The following is a 25,163-nucleotide window of genomic DNA, read 5'->3' on the forward strand; positions in this document are numbered from 1 at the left end:
AATCTGCACCATGTTTAACTGTTTCAAACCGATTTCTGCACGTGATTTCTAATTACATGCTCCTAGTCACAGCCCACAAAAGGCTAATGAAACCCTTGCCATCAATTAAACGTAATTTCTGTGTGCTGAAGGAGAAGCGAGGAAGGCAAAAGACAGTTGCCAATCTTTGCTGTGGCTGCAGCCTGGCTTTGGGGCATGGCTTCTCCCTTGGGGCTGAGGGAACAATGCTCTGCATGAAGTATGCCGCATGCAATGCGGGAGCAAAGGATGTGTGTTGAAGAACAGCCTTTCCACTGAAGCCTTGAAATTTTTAGTTGCTGCATATTCTCACTAGGCTTTTACAGGAGGCAGTTTCATATCGCAGCTACAACTTGGGCCAGCGAGCACACACCAGGACTGCGTGCCAAGGGAGCACTGGCTGATACACAACCATTTCAGCTGCATTCATCCCTTTTCCTCCCATGAGGAGTTCAGGGTTATGTGGCTGGGGACTTCCTGTCAATCAGGGGGTTGTTGATCAGACACCATCTTTCATAACTGGGGAATGCATTATCGATCTCATTGTTATTATGCTCCTTCCTTTCTAGCTGGACCAGCTTTCCCTATGGGAGCCAACTCGGGAAACCTATCAGAACCTGGGTGAAACCAAGTAAGATCAGCTAGACCTGGACTAGTGGTAAGAAATGTTTCCTATTTATTCTCTGGTGTTTGCAATTCTGAAAGCTACAGAGAGCTCTGATGACCTGAAGGCTCTATAGGAAGGGGCATAGGGCTGAAAGCATCCAGCCATGCAATTTGCAAGTAAATGGCTACTTATAGCTGTAAAACAGTCTGACAAAAGCATGGAAAATGGGGCCCAAGGACACTGCCTCTTTCAGTGCTGTTAAGTAGTGGCAAGAATAAGGGTAGTATAAACATGATTTTCTTCTATTTGCAAAGATGCATGTTTATCTTCTCTTGCATTAACCACTATGTGCATTGTATCTTTACAGATATTATACATACACTGAATCATGTATAATATTCTTCAAAGTCAGTGGAAGGACTTGCACATTGGTGGGTTTCAGACCCCCCCCCCCCCCGAGTTCTTCCTTCTTCCAGGAAAGGAGGGAGTTCTGTTCCTAAGGTTGCCAGAGTAAAACACACAGTTTTATGCCAGTTTGTCCACGGTGTTCTAATGGCCATGATGTATTTGTGCATACAAGCTTTTGAATTGGTTCATCTAGGAAAGAAAAGCCGATGGTCCACTTTCCAAACAGTACTAATGAGATGAACAGTCCAGCCTCTGACATCTGACTGCTTTATTCACCCAGCAACACCTCTATTAAAAACTCCAGGCAATATCTTCTGGATGGCGTGGCAAGCCGACCATCAGTAAGGGAAGCAGCAATGCCCTGACACCAGGTAAGCTCTTGCCTGCTTTGGTGCTGCACATCCGAGGTGTGCATCCTGCAGTACCAGGACCCATCCCTGCAAGAACCACAACCCCCTCTCTAGGGGAGGTAGGATGTTTCTGGCCTCACAAGAGGTCAGGCACATGGTCAGCACAAGGTCTGTGCATCAGTGGCCTTTGTACCCCAGGGCAGTGGGTGTTCAGGGGTGCGGTGTCCCCAGGTGCTGGGCATCCCCCTCCCGTGCACACCTTTGCACCAGTCACCCTCTGCCCGGATTTGGGGTGCAGGGATGGGGGGAACAGGGGGGCTGACAGTGCAGGGGGAGCCAGGCGCTGTCTCCCCCGACCCAAACAGCGCCGGGGGGGTGGGCTCCGGGGCTCGGTGGTGCCGGGACGCCGAGCCGCCCCCCGCAGCTTCGACGCGGTGACAGCGGCCGGGATTTGCACTAATAATAAAGATAATAACAATGATACCGTAAAGGGCCGAAGCGCGGGTGCCCGCTCCCCGCCGTGCACCGCCGCTGCGGGCCCCGCTGCCGCAGCGCTTGGGCCGGCCGGGGCAGCCCCCCCGCGGCTGCGGGCCCGGGGGCGGTGCAGGGAGGCTCGGCCTGAGCAGCCCCCTCCCTCCTCCTTTCCGTCTCTCCCTCCTCCCATGCCAACCTGCTGCCGCCTTTGTCAGTGCAGCCCGGCGCTATGGCATCCTGCTGGGGCTCCAGGCTCCGGCTCTTCATCCTCCTCCTCCTCCTCGCTGGGCAGCGGCTGCTGCAGCGGCAGAGCCAGCCGTGACAGCCGCGCTCCCCAGGCAAAAGGCAGGCGGAGCCCCCAGGTGAGCCCCAGGTACGGGGAGGGGGGCACGGGGGTGCGCTAGCGGAAAGGGGGACTGAGGACAAGCGCCCTCCGCTCCCCAGCCCCAGCGGTGCTGTGGGGTGCGGGATGGGGGCTTCAGCATCGGCTCCCTCCGAGAGGTCGGGGGTAGAGGGGTTAAGTGCAGGTAAGACACCCCCCTCAGCCCCTGCAGACCGCGCCGGGCGCCCCGGGGTCCCAGCTCTTTGTCCGGCTCCCCGGGAAAAGGAGGACTCCAAAATCCTGGAACTCTATCTGTGACTTTGGCAGCTCCACTTCAGTCCCGCACAGCTGGATCCGTCCCCGGGCAGCTGGAGCAGAGGAATGGGTGACCCATGGTCTGGGCCCCCAAACCCCAAGCAGGGAGCCTGGAGGGATGGGAAGCACCAGGAATGGGGACCAGGGAACCGGACCCACTAGGGTGAGGAAACCATTCAGTGCAGAGTCAGGTCTGGGGTGGCAGTGGGGTTGTTGTAGGTTTGCCCACGATGGAATAAATTGCTCACATTTAACTCGATTAGACCTTTTTGTGTCTATTTGCCAGTGTTTGCAACGGTGTCTCCTTGTTCAAAAATTTTGGGGAAAAAACGTGACTTAGATGTGCTCTGATAAGGTATTGAGAGGACGGTATTTGTGTGTGTTTGCATGGGCCGGTAGTTGGCAAAGAATAACCGAGAGCATATGATGCAGTAATAATTCAAGTAATTTATTGTACAGGTTTAGAATGATTGTTTGCACTTTTCCAGATCATATAGATCCTGGATTGCATAACTGAACAATGCAAATAATCAGCCTAATGCTCTTGTGCAAGAAAAATCAATGGCAATCCTTGTTTGACTTGAGCCCTGACACATCCGTGAGGGTACACTGCCTTTATCCACAAGTTCTCCATTAATTTATGCATTAGGAGGCTTTAAAAACTGCTGAATTCTGTAGTGGGGGGAAGCTGAAGTGTTGTGCAGAGTCCTTTTACAGCAGAACCTCTGCTGTTAAGGAGCTGGGTTTATAAAGCGTGGTTTTCCAAGCCTTGCTCCCACAAGACAAGAGCCAGAAAATAGCAACTTCCTCCAGTGCTCGTCCCCACCGAGCCCGCTGGTGATCCACAGATGAGGTTAGTGGTGGGATGCTCGGAGGGTGCAAAGCGTGTGTTGTTCCTGAGCAGAACAGCAGTGAGCTGCAGGCAAGAGCGGGTGCACAAGCCCTACGAGCAGCCAGGCTGCAGGCGTTCGTCCCCTTTGGCTCTGGAGGGGTGAATAAGAACCACACCAGCGAGGTGGGGAGCCAGCACACATCTCCTACCTGCCCTGGGGAGTGCAGCCCACCCTGCTCCGTACAGCCGAGGAAATGGTCCGGAGGGGACTGCTGGTGTCGGGCTGTTCAGAGGAGCGTCTCTTCAATGAAAGGCGGAGAGAAGTGATTGCCATTGCGTGGGCAAGGCTCCAAAGTGCGCTTTTTAGTTTTCTTTCTAAGGAGCAGCAGAACGCAGGGGAGGAGGAGGAATAAGGTGTGCAGAAACGGGCAGTGTTTCCCTGAATGCTGGCTCCGGTGTGTGTGTGTGTGGTGGAAGCCAGACAGGGCTCGAGGTGCCTGTTTGTTCATCACAGATTTCTTAATGTTTTGGCAGAGAAATGGATTTGTGAGTATGGGAAAAAGCAAAAACTGAATTCCATCTCGACGGGTTACATGTTTCACACGAGGTGTGTGTTGCCTGCTTTGTTTTATAGTACCTGTCTTTGGGAAGACAGGCTGAAAGATTTATGGGCTCAAGTTAATAGTAAAACAGCATATCACGGGCTCTATATTAATGTTCTCCTGCACTGAAGTAGCTGGCTCTTTCTGGGGGAATTTATGCGAGGATCGCTCGCTCTGCCTGGCGTCGCCGTAACGCTATTATAGGGTGGCCCGTTAGTCACCGTGGGGGGAAGCAAAACAAGGATGCTGTTTCCCTCTCGGCTGGCAAATCAAAGGGAGAGGGGAAATGATGGCTCCAGCAACCGTGGCTGTGTATTAGCTGCACCTGCTGTGGATATTGGGAAATGGGGAGAGCAAATGTCAGAGGCACAAAGAACAGGGAAGGAAATGAAGGAGGAAATAACAGAGGAAGATAATATAAGATAACGCCAGTAGCCACGGTTCAGGCTTGTGCAAGGCACCTTGGCACCCCACAGCTGCTCAGGGAAGTCGATTGGTGAGACTTTCTCTTGCATCCCATGCTGGGATTTATCTGCCCTGATGTGTGCTGCCCTCAGCTCATGCACTGGGGCAGAGTTTGAAGGTGCCATGGGGGAAAGCAGCCAGGGCAACTGAGGGCCAATACTAATATCATGAATTCCTGTGCATGGTGAATTTATAGGGTAGGCAGGAGGTGAGGGGACCTCCTGCCCCAGCACTGATTTGGGAGGTGGTGAGGAGGGAAAGCTCATTCTGCTTTTCCTGCAGGGAACCAAGCTGCATGAAAGAGTGCACAGGTTCCCCTGTTCTGGAGAACCACAGGGGAGAGGTCTTATGGATGCTTGATTCCTAAAGACACCAGAAAATAGAACAGTAGATTCCCTTTGTGCAGCAGGAAAAGCACCACTAGGGATGGAGGTTGTAATTGTAATATTCTTGTCTTCTCCAGAGGCTGAGATAATGGTAAGATGAGAGCTCAGTTCACTGCTCTTGGTGCAGGGCAAGAAGACATTGATTTGTGGTAAGCCTGGAGCTCATCTGCGTGCAAGGAGAGTCAGACCCCATCGACTAGCCATGCAATATGATGCTGTACAAGTCCATGCTGCGATATAATTGTGCTGTTAGAACAGCAAATGTCAAATCTTGGGGAGCTGAGTCAAAACAACCCTCCCAGTGTTAATATAACAAAATCATTAAAGATGAAATATTAAGTGGCTCCTTTGGTCAGAGACTGTCTTGCTGAAGATAAATAAGGTAGATCCTGTCCTTGTGCCTGGTTAGCTCCATGTCTCTGGAGACCCAAGTCAGTTTGGGGGTGGTTTGGATGGTACATGTGGATGCTGGTAGTGAAGGTAAGGCATGAGGACATCAGTGGAATTGAGGCCATCTGAGGAGGCTCCATGCTGCTGCTCTTGCTGTGGGTCATTTCATTTGATTTGCTGCTTTTGACTGATTCATGATGCTGTACCCTCTTTAAAAGGCCTTCCTGTGCTCTTTTTTTTTATGGAGCTTTGCGTTTATGTGCCACGTCCAGGTCTATTCTGGTCCTGCTCTGAGAGATAATGAATGAATGTGGATATAACAGCTGAGATGGTGCTCGGCCAAGTGCTTGGCACCTGGGATGTGGCATTTCCCGGAGTGACTTGCCAAGAGTCACCTGTCTCTGTCGCAGGCTGTTAGGAGGCTTGACAAGAGACAGAGGAGCTTAATACGCCACTAAAAACCTTGGCACTGGGTTTTTCATTCCTGACCCAGAAAACAAGATTTTAAGGCCCTTATGTATTATTCTTACAGGGTAATATATCTTATTCTTCACAGCCTGAATCTTTTGCGTGCTCCGCTAGCGACATTGCTGATGCTCTGGCATGAGGGAACACACATTTCCATGCCCAGGCTGAAGCCCAAAGGTACCTTTCGCACCTACAGTGTGCTCGCACTAGAAATCTGTTAGTGAACAGCCAAGAGGAAATTATTCCTATTCCTAGCTAGCTTTTCCTCCAGACCCACACCTGATTTTTCAACCTGCTTTTGCCGGATCCCACCTCCCATAGCTGAGCCTCAGTTGAGCAAATTGCCCAAATGCCCACCTCAGCAGGCTCAGCTCTCACCTGGTCACCCTTGTCTTAAGTGACACACCTCTGTCACTTCCCTGTCCTCTCATTGCTTTACAGCTGACCATCACCTCCCAGGCTTGGTTCTGGGAGCACAGGATCCTAGACAGAGCTAGACCAGGTCTAGCAGACCTCCTCTGCTTGGGATCCAAGCTTCAGTGCTGCTGCCTTACTGATTTGGTATGGATTGGAGTCCCCAAGCCAAGGCTCCTTGATGCTAAATAAAAGCAGTGTGAGATTTGGGGGGTGTGCAAGGCTTCCACCTAAGTTTTACTTAGATTCATAGGGTTTAGAAACATGATTTGAAGTTAAAACCTCTGATGGGAGGGGTATGCTAAGAACGGCTTGGTACAAAACAAAATTCAAGAAACTGTACCTAGGATGTCCTTACTGGGATAAGAGAGCAAAGACAGAAAGGCAGGGAACAAAACAGGTTTACAGTTATAAGAAATATATTATTGCAAGGTGTCTGCTCATATATTTTAGCAGGAGTGTGAGCGGGGAGAAAGCAGAGCGCTGGCAGGCCAGTGCAGGAAGTGTACAGGGTGTGAAAATGCATATCCAGGTGAGGGTTTTGCAAGAAGCTGTGAAGTTACAAATGGGAGGAGATAGTTGGTGTTGCTGGTATTGAGCCTAGAGGTGACAAAAAGACAGATTTCCACTCTTTCCCCAGATGGCAGATTTATAACATGCAGAAAACTGACTTGCAATGCCAGCCCCTGGCAGCTCGGAAAGTTTCTGGGCCCCACATGTGAAGTTTACTCTGGGAGTGCTTGGTGGCTCTGGTGGCAGGTAGAACGGTTTAGATCTAGCTTGGGAGCTTCATTGTCTAGTGGTGACATGCCAGAGAAATACAAAGGCAGGCTGCTAAAAAGGCTGTGCCTCTGAGCACAGACTGTTGATAAAGAGAAAAGGGATACAAACATCCTTCTCCAGCTTTTAGCATTACTTTTTGGAGCCGAGCTCTGAGCAATTTAACATTCTTACTCTCTTGTCAGTGAGCAGAAGAGCTGTGCTGCTATGCATAATACAGGAGCTTTAAAAGCAAACACGCATGCAGCGGAGGTGTTGGAAAATCCCTGTAGCCATTGGTTTGTGAGAAGTGTGTTTACGATCACAGAAATACGTTGCTGCTGCTCAAGTTCTGATCATAAGACAGTAGAAAGATGCTACTTAAACAGCCAAGTCTGTATGGAGACTTGCTTCGTATTCACATGGGCAACCTGGTGGTTTTCTTTTTTCCCTCTGGAAGATGCTACTGTGACTTTTGCCACAAAAGCTGATGTACGCTGGCTTCTGACACTGAGTGATCACCAGTATGCAATGTCAGGGCAAGATGAAAGGCTACAAGAGTGGGAATGGGAGCCCTGTATTCCTGGAGTGGTGCTCAGGAGTCCTGAGGATTTTGGCTGGGAGGTGACTTTAAATGAGCGATAAGAAACCTTGCAAGCCTGACTTTTGTGCTTTGCCATTTGGCTGGATGGAGACAGTTGTTCCAGGGGTCATCTAAGGGTGGGAGTGAATGGGGGAAGATACCATACCTTTTTGGGGAGAGGAAAGTATTTTTCTCATTCCTATCAGTAAGAATAACAAAGACAAAGTGACCAAACATAGGAATTGGCAGACCGCATCATTGCGTGCTCTGCCTCTCCTAGTAGCCAACAGCAGAGACACTGACAAGGATATTCACAGTAGGCAGATGAAAAATAATCTGCTTCCCATCAATATCCTTTCCTAATCCATAATGGTTAGAGGTTGGCTTGAAGTCTGAAAGGGCAGGGGTTTATATCCTTCCCAAGATGTTTGCTAGCATTAGCAGTGCTTGTTCAGGCTATTCTTATCCACATAAATGCACAGCCTTTGCTCTCCACCTCTGCCCTATCATGTCGGGCTGGTGAATGGAGCTGCACTCCCCGGGCTTCTCTGGGAGCACATCACTGAAGAGGATGTTCTCTGTCCTTGATACTGCTCAGTCTTCAAATCCACCCTGATTGGCAGGCAGGCCTCTAGCATCTGCTGGATTGGTTTCAAGGTTCAGTGGGTTTTTTGTGTTTAACTCTTTCTGCTGTTTTCTAAATTCTGCACTTTCCAGCTGAAATGGGGCTCACACTGATTTTTTTCATGGGAGCAGGCAACTTTTGCATTCCTCAATCATAGACTTAGGAAAACGTATTTCTGGAAAAGCCTCATGGTATCCAGAGTAGAGGCAAAAATAATGTTTTAAAATAAGCACAATGGTAATTATGTGTTCAGGTAGCTTCTAAAACCACATTAGAAGTTTGCTATCAGTAAATCTTACTGAGAGCCGCTCGCAGTCATATGAAAACAGCTGGGGTTGTCATGGTGTGGTAGATAATTTCTGATTAGGCTAGGGCTAGAATTATTTCCAAACAATTTGATGTGTCTGTTCTTTCAACCTCTCACAAGTTGGTAAGAAATTCCGTGAAAGCCCCACAGCAAGCAGACTGGGATTGTATATCTGCCCTTAGTTCAGCGCCTCCAAAGCTTCTGCTGTTTATTCACTTCCTTGCTTTAGTAGACACTGATATAAATGAGCCTCCTTGGATGAAATCCTGATTCCATTTAAGTATTGTATTCATCAGTGCTAGGATTACAGCCTGGAGTTCAGACGCATGAGGACGGGTTATACAAGCAAGCCCTCAACTACATGGCTAGAGAGTCAAGTCCCATCTGGGGCTGAATTACAAGGTCCTGAATATTATCTATGGGTGACTTACAATCTTTTTTGTTTGCTGTTGTGTGTTGCTGTAGAAGTGGAACGCAGTTTCCAGGCTAAACAGCAAAATACACTTAAACCATGGAGTCCAACCAAGAATCCTCGCTCTTCCTTGTGAAGATCTTGGAGGAGCTGGACACAAAGCAGAATACAGTTTCTTACCAGGACCTCTGCAAGTCCCTGTGTGCGAGGTTTGATTTATCCCAGTTGGCCAAGCTCAGAAGTGTGCTGTTTTACACTGCTTGCCTGGATCCTAATTTCCCAGCGACTTTGTTCAAAGACAAAATGAGATGCACTGTAAACAATCAGCAATCAAAGAAAATCATGGTTGCAGCAGATATAGTAACAATATTCAACCTCATACAAATGAATGGGGGAGTGGCCAAGGAGAAGCTTCCAGTTGCAAGGCAGAAAGTGAAGAAGAAAGAGTCCTTCGAGTCCTGTAGATCTGACACAGAAATCTGCAACGTGGCAGACTGCGTGCCCAACTGCGAGCTGAATGACCAGGAGTTCAACCAGGGCTTTCCAGTCAGAAGGTCCTCAAAATGCAGAAAGATGGATTGCAAAGACTGTCAACAGTTTGTCCCCTCGTCAGAACCCAACTTTTTACTTGGTGTTAATAAGGACTTGAAGGGCCGGGCTGCCTCTCTGGACAGGCTGCAAGCACTGGCATCCTACTCCATCGCCACATCTCCACCATGCGAGATGCAGAGTACATACTTCCCCATGAACATTGAAAATGAATCAGACCAGGACTCTTTGCCTATACATGCAGGCATAAAAGAAACTTTCATTTCAAATGACGAGCCATTTGTGATGCAGTCGTGTGTCCAGAAAAGAAATATATTCAAAGAAGATTTTCATAATCTGATTACAATATCTCCCAACTTAATACCGGCCAGCAAAAAGCCAGAAGATGGACACAGAGAGCCTAAGAACAGGAAAGAAAGCTCTAAGCAGACTTTCTTCAACCACAGCTTTGAAATGCCATACAGCAGCCAGTACTTGAATCCAGTTTATTCTCCTATACCAGACAAAAGACGAGTGAAGCATGAAAGCTTAGATGATCTTCAAGCTTCAACGTATTTTGGCCCAACTACTATTCTCGGGCCACAGGACACCAAAAAGTGGACTGGAAAGCCAGCCAAGCAAACTGCCTGGCCAGCTAAAAGCTGGAGTTTAAATACTGAAGAGGTACCTGACTTTGAACGATCATTTTTTAATAGGAAGCAGTCTGAAGAGAAGCTGCGATACCAGAGTTCAAACAACCCATCTCCAAACTTTCCTTCAGCTGACAGGCATCAGTCCTACTTAAACCCGAAGGATCCGCAACCAATTATGCAGGCAAACTATGCTGTGAAACCAAATGGGCATAAACCCAAAGAAATCCCTTCCATTCTAGACGTGGAGAAACATGAGCCAGTCAAAAAGTTTAAGGATAAAAGCATTAACTGTACTTCTGTTCAGATCTTAAGCATTGACAGGACCACAAGTGTTGGGACACAGACGGAGCAGCAAGTTCTAGACCACAAGAAATGCAAGGACTTGTGTGCAGCGGGCCAAGCCAAGTATGGAGAGCGGCACTCTCTGAAGCACTCAGACGATGACTCTGAGATTGTGAGTGATGACATCAGTGACATTTTCCGGTTTTTGGATGACATGAGTATCAGCGGGTCCACGGGAGTGATGCAGTCTTCGTGCTACAACAGCACCGGTTCCTTGTCTCAGATGCACAAATCAGACTGTGAGAGCTCACCTGAGCACAATTTGACTAAGATCTCCAATGGGAGTGCCTGTAACAAATTGGATAAAGTGGCCCGGGCAGATGCCAGTAACACAGATGATGAACTAAAAACGAGTGTCTGCAAACTGGTTTTGAGGATTGGTGAAATAGAGAAGAAACTGGAATCTCTCTCAGGCGTCCGAGAAGAAATCTCCCAAGTCCTGGGAAAACTAAGCAAGTTGGATCAAAAAATCCAGCAGCCAGAGAAGGTCAGTGTACAAATAGATCTCAATTCTTTGACAAGCGAGGCCGCGTCGGATGAGAGTAACTCCCCGCAGATATTTCAGTGTCACAATACTCCTCATGGAGGCAAACTGGAGAATAATCCAGAATGGTGCTGCTCAGATGCCAGTGGAAGTAATAGTGAGAGTCTTCGAGTAAAAGCCTTAAAGAAAAGTTTGTTTACTAGGAGGTCATCCAGATCATTAACAGAGGAAAACAGTGCAACGGAATCCAAAATAGCAAGTATTTCAAACTCTCCCCGAGACTGGAGAGCTATTACTTACACCAACCAAGTTGGCATTACGGAAGAGGAGATGAAAGAGAGAGATGGAGGAGAAAATAAGGACTGGCACAGGAAATCTAAAGAGGTAATTTAAAATTTAACTTGCATAATAAGCACTTAAAAATAATCTAGTTATGAATGTCTTCCAGTCATCTCAAGCCTCAGGTTATGACAATACTTTGCCCTGCCATATTATGCCTGTCTTTACTGTTATCGTAATTGACTGATTTTGTACCTATATGCTCTTGCTTGGTAGCTGCAATATGGTCAAGTTGGTTTTTAAAAGCTTTGCTCTTTTGGAAAGGGAGGGGGAATAATGTGTTTGACATCTTTGGAAGATGATGGTATTCTTCCTCATCAGTGGCAATATAAGGAGGCCGGGTAATCAACTTGGTGAAAAAGGTGTGGGGAAAATTGAAATTCTCTAGTGGTTCTTTTAGAAGGGATGTTTTGCAATTGCATTGTGATGGCTTTTATCAGAGAAGTATGTGCATATTTAAAAGCCAACAAAATAGATTCATGGATTCAAATCCCTCAAGAAAAGAATCCTTGTGTGTGTACTGTGAGATGCTAACTGTAGCTATGTTCTGACTTTCACGGTCATTTAAGTGACCCTTAAGCCTCCCATTGTGGAAATGCAGCATAGCCGTGGTCTTGTTTTGGTTGGTCAGAAAAACTCTGCCCATCCCTCTCAGCAGCTGCCCACTGCTGTCTTTGTTCTGGGGTCTGGTTGCTGCTCAGTTGACACTGTGCATGGTGTGGGTGGTTGTTTCTATTCCACAGACAGTGGAGAGCATTGGGGGTCCTTCAGCTCCCTTGCTGATCAGGACCATGTGATAGGCATGCTGTGCCTCCTTACAATGGGGAATGAGGGCAGAGAAGGATTGAAAAGGAGAGGAAGAGGTTTGATGGAAATGAGTGCAGTTGGGTGAATAAGAAAGCATAAATCATGTGTTATTAGTAGGCTGAAGAAGGGGAAGAAGGTTACTCTAAGAAAATGTACAGAAACCCCCCAAACTTGGCTTTTCTGTACATTGATCTGCCCAGGATGAAATGCTGACTTTGAAAGTCCCTGTCTTGCTCCTGCAGTAGACCGTGGCTAACCCTGGACTGGTACCATGGATGGTGTGGTGTCAAGGGGGTACTATCTGGGGGCTTCACTCAAGACTTCTTCGTATTGAGATTTGATGTGCTAACAGGAATCTAGAATCTGCATGGGTCTGAGCTTTTCCAGATCAGCTAAGCTTCTCTGCATGTCAGGACCATTTTCAGAATAGTTTTATAATCTGTAAACAGTACAAACCCTAATTTTTCTCTGTTGTGTCAGCTTGGTGTTCATGTTATGGTGAACGTGGAGTTGTGTCTGTAAAATACCTCTTTGATTGGTTGGGAGGCTAAGGTGGGCAAATGGATTAAGGCCATCCAAAACCTTTGTCCTAGCTGATACTTTACCTTATGGTGATTCTGAAAGCAATACCTCTGTCCTTTGTGTTTAACCCCCTCATAGTCCTGTTTCTTCTCTCAAATTCTTTTGAACCCTATTGCAGGCAGACAGGCAATATGAAATCCCTCAGCCACATAGACTCTCTAAACAACCAAAAGATGCATTCTTGATTGAACAAGTCTTTAGTCCTCATCCCTACCCTGCATCACTCAAGTCACACATGAAAAGCAACCCACTCTACACAGACATGAGGTTGACAGAGCTGGCTGAAGTGAAACGTGCCCAGCCATCATGGACCATAGAGGAATACACGAGGAATTCGGGGGACAAAGGCAAGATTGCAGCATTGGATCTACAAGTAAGTCTTGTTTGTTTGATTTGAATGGCTTGATTGTGAATGAATGTTGCCAGAATATGCATTTAAGAAGGGATTTGGATAGCTCAGGAAGACCTATGCAGTGTTGAGCCTCTAATCTTGCTCATCCCTATCCATCCTGGCCAGGGACAAAGAAGAATGTGGGTGTTTCATTGCTGAACGGTGATTCTTGACAGGTTGATGCTCCCAGCTTATTCTGCAATGTAGAAATGTCTGCTAAGCCATCATGGTATTAGTAGCTCTAGAGTTGAGGGATAAAGGGGTGCAGAGATGAACCGGTCCCTAACTGCAGTAAGGCAGAGTGGTACAGGAGCTGGCACTGCTGCTTTTTCTTCTATTTTTGTGCTGTCTGAACTATTCACAGAGAATTTAAATGTTAGAGATTTCCCATTTTGCTAGCAACATGAGACATAAAATACTTGTAGAAGATGTTCGACACCATGAGTGTTTTTGAAGTGGCTGTTGGAAACCAGAGTCATGTGAAGAGCAGATCAGCTCATAGTGTGTCTTGTTTGCATTTTAGTTCAGCTTGGAAGTGTGCAAGAAGCAGAGCAAGTTACTGGGAGCCAAATTCAAATGCTGGATTTAAATTTTTCCAAACTGTAGTGTATTTTAAATCAAAATCCTGATATATAATGGAATGCCCAGACCCAGGACTGAGTGCCAACGTTGGATAGCCTGTGTAGCCTGATCTAGGCAAGACATCTTTTAGGAAGGAAGATATCTGAGCACAGGTTTAAAGAGGAAGCATGAAGAACTACATCCAGAACGTGTAAAGACCAAACAAATGTTGCAGTATTTGGTTATGAAACCCAAAATGCATCCCATAATGCAATCCACACTGATGCGAGATCACTGAGTATCATTTATATGCATTTATTCAGCTGGCAAGAACCAGCCCGGGGACTGGTGCTGACTGCAGGCGTTTTGGGCTCTTTGCACGTGTGCGTGTGTGCCCCAGAGCAGAGCAAGCTGCCTCAGCTGGCAGAGTTGGGACACTCTGACCTGCAGCTCAGGGCTCTCTGACCAGCAGCCTGTGCGGTGCAGCCGTACTCAGGCAACGAGTCTGCTTGTCTCCAAAGTTTCTCTGCCAGGGAACGTGGTGTACGGGAGCCTGGGACTTGCTGCTCCACATCATCTCTCAGTGGCTCAGTGCCAAGGTACCTAACCCAGCTCCAAACTATCAGACTAAGCCCTAGGAGTGCATCAGGGTACTGTGAGAAAGACTTGGACAGCCCAAGTCTCAGGACCCATGCCATGTCTCAGGACCCTGTGTTGGCTGGTTTGAAGTTAAATGATCATCCACGTGATGCTGTAGTGCAACTCCCATGTGTGTTTGTGCAGGAATTTGTGCACAACAAATTCACCTCCTGGCTTGGCTCATGCAAAATTCCCCATCCTCACCAGCTCCTGCTCCTTGCTGTGGCTAAAGAGCACTCAGAGAGAAACCAAGCAGCACAGGGACCATAGCTGCTGTATCTTGCTCTAGCTGCCTGCTGCTTTTTGTGTCTTCAAAGCTTTAGAGGGCTTACTAAATTCCTATTCCTGGCATGCAGAGCCTGTATGCTAGAGTAGGAATAGGCTGAAGTTTCTCTGCAGGAGGCAGTCGCAAAGCATCCCTTACCTGCTGTGTGGAGGCAACAAGGGAGGTGATATTTGGGAGCAAAGCTCCCCTGGGAGAGGTGTTCTCCATCTGCTCCTCGTAGGGCCATTACGTTCTCTGTAAGCAGCTCCGCGCGACTGTGAGCAAACCAGAGAAATCGGCTTATTGCCATCATTTATCTTTAGGATCAAGGTTATAAAACTTTACTGGTTTGATTCTCTCCCTCCAAAAGGACTGTCAGAATTGCATTTATTCCGCAAAGCCCATGTCTAGACTTCATAATAGAGCTTACTGACAAACTTAAAAAATTGACGCAGACTGATGAGTGGGGTTTTTTTTTTTCTCCCAGTGATTAGGTTTATTAGAACTGAAAGTAAATACATTATGCTTTAATGAACATTCCTATGTCTGGCAATGAAATGGGAAAGGAAGCTGATTAACAGTAATGGGCCTTTTTAATAATGCATCTTGCTTCTGAAGTAGTTAAAAGGTCAATACCAAGTCAGAGAAGTCCAAAACTGTAGTCTCCCTGAAGCATAGCATGGATATCTTTGGGGTTTTCCTACCTTAGTTTATTTAGAATTTCTCCTGGAACTTGACAAGTCTGCTGGGTTTTCCTTCAGGAAAAGAAATGGCAAAACTAGTCAGGCAAGTTTGCCCCATGTGTGGGGTCTGTGTGAGATCTCATTGCTTTGCTCTGTGTATGATGATCCACTGGGATGAAACATTGTCAGGTTATTTTCTGACGCATTTAGAGATGAGGTTGCTGTTTTTTTTCGGAAGGCTGGAATAGGTAATTGAGAGCCGAAATGGTACAATCTCAGACTAGGCTGATGATCTCTCTTTCAGCATACTAGAGTTATCATAGAGATCTCCATTAAATGGTCATAAAACCGCTGCTCGATTTTAATTGTCGGTTTCTGGGGTAGCTACAAAATCACTTCTTGTAGTAGTTCTGTACAAAAAGCAAATGCTGCTGTCAGGCGAAGCAAGATCTCAGCCAGTAGCTCATGGCCACAAAATCTGAATTAGCAATTAAAGGCTTACCCAAATCCCTCTCAAGTCCGCTGGAGTTTCTTTGTGTGGAGTCCAACGAGCTTTGGATCAGGTTTGTTATGAGCATGGAAATGGTGTGTGTTTGGGGTATTCCCACTGGAACATTTTTATGTGGAATCTTCTTCATTTTTTTTTAAAGAAATGACCTTTTGGAGCCCCAGAAACAAGAGACAGCTTTGAGGAAAAGCTGTCATTTTTCACAATGTTCTTTCTGCTTTGTTCCTTTCTGCTGGTAAGTGCAATAATGCCTAGTGTTTGGGTTTCCCCAATTTCCACGTCATTTTCCCTCATAGAAATGATGAAGGGAGAAAAATAAGCAAGGTGGAAATGCAAAGCTTGAAGAGCTCACAAATTCGAAGGAAAAAATCCTAAAGATTCAAACAAAACAAAACCAAAGAAGTAAAACATTCAGATGGAAATCCTGTACCCGGAGAGACTCAGACTTTGGCAATAAGCAGGGTATTGCTTCCTGTGGAGATATAGATTGTGCCATTGGGGTTAAATGGTCTCATTTATGAAGATGGTCCAGAGTAATGTGTGGTACCAAATCTTATGCCAGGTATCCAGTTTCCTTGCTCCTTTTGCCCCTAAAAGCATTATGCATTCAGATGACTTCAGAAGATGGAGCTGGGAGGAGAGCTTGAAACTGAGGATCACTGTCCTGGGTGATTTCATGGTAACCAACTTACAGCCCCCGCTTTGTGGGATGCCCAGTGCCTGCTGCCTGTGGTTGTGTATTCCCACGCTGGAATGAAGGGCCGGGGTTCCCAGGCATTCCTGTTCCAGAGGGGGTCTGCTAATTGTCGTTTGATGATGTATGGGACTGCGCAATTGTGCCCTGAAAGCAAGCTATGGTAGCAATATTAAGGTTAGCTTTATAAAATGTAATGCATAAGGAGTATATGTTAAGAACCCTTCCCATCATCTAGGCTTTAATAATTTAAAGAGCAGTAACAGGCCGGTAGTTGCTGACATCTCTGCTGTCTAGCAGATTAAAGAGGTTTTATTTAAATGCCATCCAAGATGACGAAGTTTCCGGTGAATCAGAGATACATGAGGGGCTTTGCAGCAGAATCACACTGTTGCAGGAGTTTATTTTTTGCAGTACTTTGCTGCCACTTTCATCAGCCTTATGGAACTGGGAGCAGGAGCTGAAGGTACGTGAGAAGCAGCAACAACCCGTTTTATCCTACCAGCAGATCCAGATGCAGTTGGGAGGCCTTCAGGCACATCTGCTTTATTTATTTTATTAATGACAGATCCCAGACAATTAACAATTGTTTCCTTTTAATTTTTAGACTCAAGAATCTTTAAACCCAAACAACTTAGAATACTGGATGGAAGACATTTATACTCCTGGCTATGATTCCTTATTAAAACGCAAAGAAGCTGAGTTCAGAAGAGCAAAGGTTTGCAAGATCACTGCTCTGATAGCAGCGGCAGCTTGTACGGTCATTCTGGTCATTGTAGTTCCTATTTGTACAATGAAATCCTGAACCTGCGGACAGAGCCGTGACTCCCAGCCGTGTGCATCTCAGATAGCTCATGCTGTGTTTCAAATGTCTGATGGCAAAACTGTAAGGAATTTACTAAGGAAGAATGTTCCGAGGATAATCCTGATGGTGAATGCAGTAAATGTAGGCAAAACACAAAACAACTGAAGGGAAACATCTTTTGTTTTGGAAAAGTATGATTTTAAATAACAGACTGCGGTGGAGTTAATGGGAACTCAGTTCAATTTTTATGCATTTTTAAAAGTGCAATATTTTTTTTTTTTCCTAAAGAACCAATATAATGTTTTACAGAATCAGAGGCTGATGAGAATCCAGGCAAAAGAGGAATGTTGTCTGAGCTATGTTGCATTTAACGGAGGTGTGCGTACATGGAGGTAGCACTGTATAGAAGGGAATGTTCTATATGCATTACATCGGGGAGTTAGGGAAGTCTTAAAGCTGTCTACAATGTAGAAAACTCTGAATGTATTGTATTTATGTATTTCATGATCATTTGATTGAAAGCAGACTGTGTAGCCATGAACAGAGTTCGTTCCTATGTTCAGATTAAAAAGGGCTCTTTGTATTTGGTCTTGCCCTAAGACCCACTCTATCATCACTGAGTACTTAGATAAGTGCAATGTGCTGCAGACCAAAAAGATTATGTTTTAAAGCAATCACAAGAGGTTTTAGTTGCTTCTGTTGAATAACATTTGCATAGAGCCGGCAAACTTGCCTTGCCAAAAGGATATTCTTTACCTCCGCAGACAGTGAAATCGTCTCAATTTCACTCCTGCCAGCAAGCAAAGCTGGCAAATCAAAGCAACGCTTGGTTAAAGCTCTTGGAAATGTAATCTGAACAGTTATAATTTTTTTCACAAAGTCTTTGTGCCTTTTTTTTAGACTGTAGATTAAATAGAACTGTTTAATTTTGCTATTTTAAGCCCATAACATAAATCACAGCATAATGGATACTAATGGACGTTCTTTTCCCGCAAGCCTTCTATACAGTTCAGAGTGCTCCTCAAACAGCAGGGCTGGTGGTTGCTGAGCACTTATATTAGGGGCACAATTTTTCAGCACTAGTGCAAACTTGCTGTTAATGCAATGCATTCAGCATGGGGAGATCTTCTATTTCCCTTTTGCTAATGTACTTAAGGATGATGGTTGACTCTACTGGACATCAGGCAGTCTGTATCCCATGGGAAATGTCCATTTGATACTTTATCCCAAATGCAAATAGCAGGTTCAAAGGAATTCTCAAGGTACGACAGAAATTACCTGCCATAGTTAGTGAAACAAATACCCAGACAGTATTATTCTTCTGTCAAGTATAAATGAAAACAAAAAATAAAGTAAAAAAAGTATATATTTTCAGGCGATAACATGATCTTGCTGGTCCTGTAAGGGAAAGGAGATTCTTTTAGTGAATGCTTTTTATGTAGGGTAGTTTGGTTTCTTCAGAAGCAGCCTCCCTATGCGATGACACAGCAGCTAGGAAAGCATCGGATGCTCATTCCTCCAGCTTGCTCTTTGTTTCTGGCTGGTTTATAAAAAGTAGTGAGGAAAGCGAAGGCTTTGTTGTGACTTTAGAAGTGTGTCAGTTCTTTCCTGCAGCTGGAGAGCTGTTTATGCGCTGCTCGTGTGCTGTATTTGAGTTAGATTTAGGTGATCCCTGTTGATCTATCAGAAAAACAAGTGTAAGCACAAGGTCGGGTGTCCCATCAGCAAACACAGAGCAAGGAGAAACCCCTAGACCAAAAGCTGCCCCTGCCTGGCCTGAATCCTGACCCAAATTCTGTAGCTTTGGCCCATTCCTAACACCAAGATTATTTCTCTTTCCTCCCAGATGCTGCAGGATGAAGTCACAGCAGGGAGGGAGCAGTTCACACTGTCTATTTTAGGCTGCCTTTGGTTATGGTGTGATTCAGAGCACCTGAGTTTAGAAGCTCAGGATCCATGCGTAGTAAATATAGACAGGTAGAGAAACCTCGAGGGATGATGTGGAGATGCCAGCAAGATATCTAATATTAGACATGTGAATACGCTCCGGAACGTATTGCTCTGCAGTTTACCTTATGCACAATTTAGGTTGATAATATATGTAAAAAAATCTATTCCTGGTTCCAGGTAACATCAGAAAATCTTTCTACACCCCTTCCCTGGCCTGGCGACAGGAAGCACTAGGGGCTGCCAGAAATAACAGTGTGCCCTGTGTTGGCACAGTCCCAGTCCCCTGTCTGCCTGCACCAGCAGTGACAATTCCTTTGGAGGGGCATGATGAATGCGGGACAGCCCCCCTGCCTTCACCAATCCCCCTCTGCTAGCACGAGCAGTTTGACCCTGCTGCCCCCAACCTGAAATCAGCAGCATTTCCTCTGCTGCATCTCAGTAATCTGATTTTAGAAAATATCTGAATACCTAAGTGGAGATGTGAGAAGGGTGCAGTGGATGTTATTGATTGCAGGGACAGGCTGGGGCTGTGCTTGCACTGATGCATTAGAGATGTAATGGCCCCTGTTTTGTCTGTGCAGGGATTTTTCTTTTGTCTGTGCAAGAATCATCCAGCTGGCACCAGATGAGTCTTTGCATTAGAGGTGCCCAAAATCCTGGGAAGGATTTGGCAGGTTATGGAGCTGTGGGTGATGTGGAGCTGGCCCAGCCCAAGCACTCAGCATCCCAGGCATCCATGCTGCTCTTAATTTATCAAGGTGCTTTTGCCCATCTTATTTTGCACAAGCAGCTAGTGGCACCCACCTCCATCAGGGCAGTGGTTTCCCTACGTGCCAGACTGCGATTTGTCATGGATCTCCCTCTCGGGGCTTGATCTCCACAGTGCCAGGAGCCCAAGGGGAGTGGGGAAAGCAGAGCCTGGCTCCCTGCCTCCCTGCTCCAAGAATACCTCTGGGAGCCACTGCTCGCCTTCTCCTCTGCTCCCTGTCTGCCTCTGGCACCACTGGGATGTGCATCCCTTGCCATTCCCAGTGGGTTTTACATCTGGCACAGAGCTCTTCACTTAAAAACAGGTAAAGACATGGAGCAGTGGGATGCTGCTGCCGGAGGAGAGCAGCCTGGGAAGGAGGGACCCTGTGGTTCTGCACAGAGTGTACAAGCTAGGTGAAATCCTGACAATATTAACCTGCAAGAATATTGTGATCAACCTTGTGAACCAGTTACCAACTAGAATATATTGTATACTATATGATAGACTTTTGTATTAAAAAGAAATAAATTAAAGCTATAGGTACATTGTAATCCTTGATGTGATTGAAAAAAGTGTCCTAGATTGTATTAATTAAAATAATGATGAGCATATTGAACTGTTTTTCATATTTATGCCTTATAAACTTGATATATTACACATGATAAAATGAAACTACAAGAATTATTAAAAAGGTACTCCATTTTTGAGGGCAAATCCCATTTGCTTTTCCTAAAACAAGAGTGCTGCTTGAACTGAGCTCAATAAATAGCGTATGCAGAAGAGCAAGAGCAGGATCTGTCCCCAAATAACTTTTTAGGACTTTTTTTTTTTATTGGGGCTTTGTTTAATGTACTATGTAATAATTTTATTTTATAAAGTTACTGTACAACGTTGCCGTTTGGTTCATTTAAATATAATACCAAATAAACTTGAACATTTCAGCGTCCTAAGTTTTAATGGAACAGTTATAATAATTTATTACTCCATTGCTTTTCCTCTTTTTTTCTTTTCCCAGGGACATCAAGATAGCCATGGGATGCGAGTATCTCAGTGTTAGATAACTAAACAGCCTATCTAGTTCTTGGCAGAATTGTTAATGGATTTCTCACTTGTGAAATAATAAGATGGCAGAAGATAATGAAAAATGAATTTGTTGGGTTTCTTTTACAAGCTCCTTTGCATCACTTTGTCTGGGCTTCTGGGAGATTAACTCTTGACACTAATCATAATATTTCATTTTATAGGTTATTTCATGGCTGGGTTTTGCCATATCAACTGTTTTAACAAGGTCATGACTAATATTTTTGTATCTATTTCACTTACATGTTTATGCAACCACTGTCCCTTTTAAGTCAGTACTATATATAACTATTTGTAGTCACCTACCAAAAGGCAATCAATTTGCTTAGGATATCTTTATCAATTTAATTTGCTGCTTTTGACCTGTTAATTGCAAAACCAGGTTGTTGTATAATTCCAGGTGTTGAAACAAAGATAATGCTGAGTCTACCACTAAAGGTAATCCAGCATCAGAGGGTGCAAATGACAGCCACGGAAGAAGGCCTGCATAAGTAATCAACAATGCCTTGAAAACATAGTAATGTAAGGTCTTGGTTTCCTCATCTCTACTGCATAAGCACCTTTAATTCATTGGTTTAGCAATCTTGGTCAGGATGAGAAGTGCCAAGTGCTCTTTGCAGGCCCAGGTCACCATATCCAGCTTTGGGTGTTTGCGTGTCATGAGTTGGGCTGCAAACCATCATAGGTCCCCTTGGGAGGGATTGTTATTCACAAGTTAGTGTTGGTTTCAGTTTTGGAGATGGTAGCACGGTTTTCCATCAGTTTCAGGTTTTTACCCATCAAGTCCAGAAGTTTACAAGTGTCCTTACATTACAGCATGAATCCAGGAGCATGAATTTTCATGAAAATGCTAAGTGTGACCAAGCTCATGCCAAAAAATCCTAAGCACTGGTCAGCATTCCTCTGTCAAGAAGCTGGATATGCAGGATATATAGACCTCATTTGGGCCATCACTGCGCTGGAAGATGGGGCAGTGGCCAGGTTTCTACAGTGGCTGCTGGGTAGAGTCATTGAGTCTCAAGGTAGAAGAAAGCTCCTGTAACAGCGACCAAGACCCAGTCCCACGATCACTGCACTTCTTTGAATGTATTGCTTAGAGCCATCAATTGTACTGGTTGAATAAATTCTTTATTTCAGATCTAGCTTTGATGAATGGTTCTGTCTTATGCACAGAAGAGTGAAGAGCAAGATATTGGATCTTGAGGCCATATTCTGCCCTATGAGGTGCTACAGGGACTCCATCCCATTGAATCCACACATGGAAGAAGAGAAGGCAGCCAATAGCCTGCCTATAGCAATGTGGTCTTGTTGAAAGGAAAGGTCAGTGCTGGTGTGCACTTTGGGGAAAGGCAAGCACCTGCAGAAGTAATTATAAAGGTGAGGTGCTTTCTTTCATCTTATTTTTTCTTTGTTATCTTTTCAGGAAACAGCTCTATATCTTGTAAAGTGCTACTCTGCTAGTGCTGAAGTGCTTTGTCACTTCAGATTACTTCTGAGACCATGGACCACTCTGTATCTTGCAGGCTGTTTTGTGAATCTATGATGTTCACTTAGAAACTGGAGCAAAATCTTCAACAAGGAAAGAAGTGTCCTGCCAGCAGCCAAACTCCTCACATAAGTGAGTTCCATTTGGTTTTATTTATTTTCTGCAATATAGCACAAACTATGTCTAGAAGATCCACAAAGCTACTCCAAAAGCACCAGGACATCTAATCCTTCCCAAGAGTCTGTGATTTTCAAGGAAATTAGTTAATGGTCCTGGATTAGCACAGCACAAGAAAGCAACTATGCTTGGCCTGTGCACGGTGCCACTGCGCATCATGGTCCTGGATGCAGGAGCAGCAGTAGATGCGGGAAGATGTGCCGAGCTGTCTGCCATGCCAGGGAAGTTGTCCACAAAGCTTAATACAGTTTAGGGTTGGGGAAATGGTGGGTGTCTGGAGACATGGTTGGTGCTGAGGCTCAGGCTTTTAGAAATGAAGAGCTTTGTGGCAGCAATTGCCCATCCCCAATCCTGCTTCTCCCTGTCCTCCTGCACCCTGGATCTGTGGATTTTGGGATATTCCTTTGAGGCACTAAGCAGGTCTCTGGACATACAGTGCAGACTCATATCTTGCCTTTTCTCAAAGTTAACCAGCTTTCCTCAGAAAATAGATGGAATTTTCTGCTTTGACCTCAGCTGAAAAAATCCCCTGAGGTCTGAGATCTCTGTGTCCCACTGGTGGGGTTGACAGCACTTTAAGAAATGTCACCTGGCCCTTCTTCTCACTCATCTCTACCCTGGAAATGGCAGGGTTTTGAAGATTACTCCCATTTGCTTTCATGTTGAGCTTTGCGGAAGTCGCATTTCCAGGCCAGTCTCTGCAACCAGAGGATTGAAAACTGATTTCATTTATTAAGGATGAAAATAAATCAGTGAAGTCCTTGGGTAAGAACATGCAGTTCTGATTGCTGGTGCTTTAAGTAAAATGTCAAATCCTGCTACTCACAGCAAAATTGCTCTTTTTTCCGTGCTTATTTTGAGCCTGCGTGCGGTGTGCTGTCTGCATGTTGCCCCTCAGCACGTGGTGGGACTCCAGCCTGTGTCCACAATGGTGAGTGTCCCCCAGAAGAGAGGAAAAGAAGGAACTACATGTGGTAAAACAGCCCTACCTGGGAGAGGGACTAGAGAAATGCTAATTATTCTGCCTGTCCTTGGAAACGATGGAGAGTCTGGTCCCTGTTGAAAACCTTTGCTGTAAACTCTGCTTTAGCACCAGCCAAATCTCTGCTTGTATTGAAAAATCCTCCTGATCTGCTGTCCTGCTGGGCTGACACACTTACTGTAATAAAACAAATCTGTGTCACAGTATGTGTTTTCCCCCAAGTAATAGTGGGGGGAGAGGGGAGAACTAAAGAGGCTGAGTCATCTGTCTTCTTTCCTTGTCTTGGTAATGGAATATTGCTCTTGAACTTTACCCTGCCTTTCCTGTTACTAATTTCTCTTTTTTCCTCCAATGGTTACCTTTTAAGAGGTTTGTAAAATTGCATTTCTAAAATTTATGACTGTGTAGCAATGTGTGCACATGCATTAATTCTCTTCAAGGCCAACGTCTTGTAGCTGCAAAATTAATGTTATGGATCAGCTTCTAGTACGGCTAATGGCTGTTCAATAAAGCAGGGCTCACATTTTACTCTGCTTATGGCACTTAATTCCTTGAAATAATTCTGCCTCAAAGAGCTTCCCAGGTAATGGTTAAAAAAAGGTGCGTGCAGAACATGCAGATATGTATTTTTATACATTTTTGTTTATGCAATCAGAGGCTTGAAAATCTTGGCCTTGTGAGTTGGTTCAGTTGGGTTTCAGCTCCTTTGCATGGCATTTAGTTGAAAGGTTCAAAACCAGGTGTCTCTGAATGCAGTGGATTAAAAATGTGCCCCTTAACAATGACTCTTGTCTGGAAAGGCTGAACTAGATGTTAGTGTTATCCTGGGAGTTACACCCTGTGCAGTTTGGAATGAGTGAACAATAACAGTTCAGTAAATTACAAATTAATTGATGTTATCTATGTTTAGATTTACATTTTCTTACTATGCCAAAAAAAAAAAGAGACTTTCTGCTAGAAGGGTGGATTAGTATTTGCAGCCTTTTTACCAATTGAAAGGGAGTTGCTCATGTGGTATTCCAGGTTAAAGACAGATATAATAATGCAGAGCAAATAACCTGACGAGGGCTTGCTTGTATTCTGGTTGAACAGAAGAGGTTGGAGGAATATTTTCAGGATGCTGAGGCAGGAATTTAAATGATGTCTGACAGTGCTTGTTTTTTATTTCAAAGCTTTGTCTGACAGCCAGAAGAAAACTCAGTGCTCATGATCTGTCTTGTACGATAGATAGTGTTTGGGATATGTGCAATGTGCAAGATCATTGATGTCAGAGGTAAAGCTCTGATCACTTGGGACTCAAAAGGAAAGTATGAAATGTTGAGCAGCTGAGATGTAGTGGAGCTTGAGGGCAGGCGATTGTCTGGTGATAAAGTCCAAGTCACACTGCACGAGCCCACTGGTCTCACAGAGTGGTCCCCAACGACACCAGACCCTGGGTTCACATCAAGAAATCACTTGGCAAAGTGCTCAGTGACAGCAGCCTGCAAAGATCTGGTAGAGAGCAAAAATATTCATGTATGTATGGGAGCATCTGCACCGTCTCAGCCTTTTGGGGGAACAGTGACATTTTTTCCTCTCTGCTGGAAGACAGGAGCTGACAAAAGTTAAGGCATCCCTGGGATGGAGAAACCCAGGTGCGGGGGGAAAGATAATCTCATGTGAAAGCTCTCAAGGCATTACCTTATGCCTTCTGTGTTTTGGAACCAGTCACTTGGTCTC

At 45.3% G+C, this 25,163-nt stretch overlaps 1 protein-coding gene across 6 annotated transcripts; it reads left to right on the forward strand.

Moving 5' to 3' along the window:
• The first annotated feature begins 340 nt into the window (after nucleotides 1-340).
• MINAR1 (membrane integral NOTCH2 associated receptor 1) lies at nucleotides 341-20,693 on the forward strand. 6 transcript variants are annotated; one of them, XM_030498295.1, is made up of 5 exons: nucleotides 341-676; nucleotides 1,314-1,404; nucleotides 8,791-11,128; nucleotides 12,591-12,845; nucleotides 16,821-20,693. In XM_030498295.1, exons 3-5 carry the CDS (start codon nucleotides 8,837-8,839, stop codon nucleotides 17,016-17,018), a joined length of 2,745 nt encoding a protein of 914 aa, XP_030354155.1. In that variant the 5' UTR covers nucleotides 341-676; nucleotides 1,314-1,404; nucleotides 8,791-8,836; the 3' UTR covers nucleotides 17,019-20,693. The 6 variants fall into 6 exon arrangements, with proteins under 6 accessions (XP_030354155.1, XP_030354158.1, XP_030354154.1 ...); XM_030498298.1 differs by lacking the exon at nucleotides 341-676 and having other exon boundaries at nucleotides 1,294-1,404; XM_030498294.1 differs by lacking the exons at nucleotides 341-676; nucleotides 1,314-1,404 and adding an exon at nucleotides 2,047-2,219.
• Nucleotides 20,694-25,163: the final 4,470 nt, after the last annotated feature.

The sequence above is a fragment of the Strigops habroptila genome, chromosome 9 (genome assembly GCF_004027225.2).
Source record: "Strigops habroptila isolate Jane chromosome 9, bStrHab1.2.pri, whole genome shotgun sequence".
In the NCBI taxonomy this organism is placed as follows: domain Eukaryota; kingdom Metazoa; phylum Chordata; class Aves; order Psittaciformes; family Psittacidae; genus Strigops; species Strigops habroptila.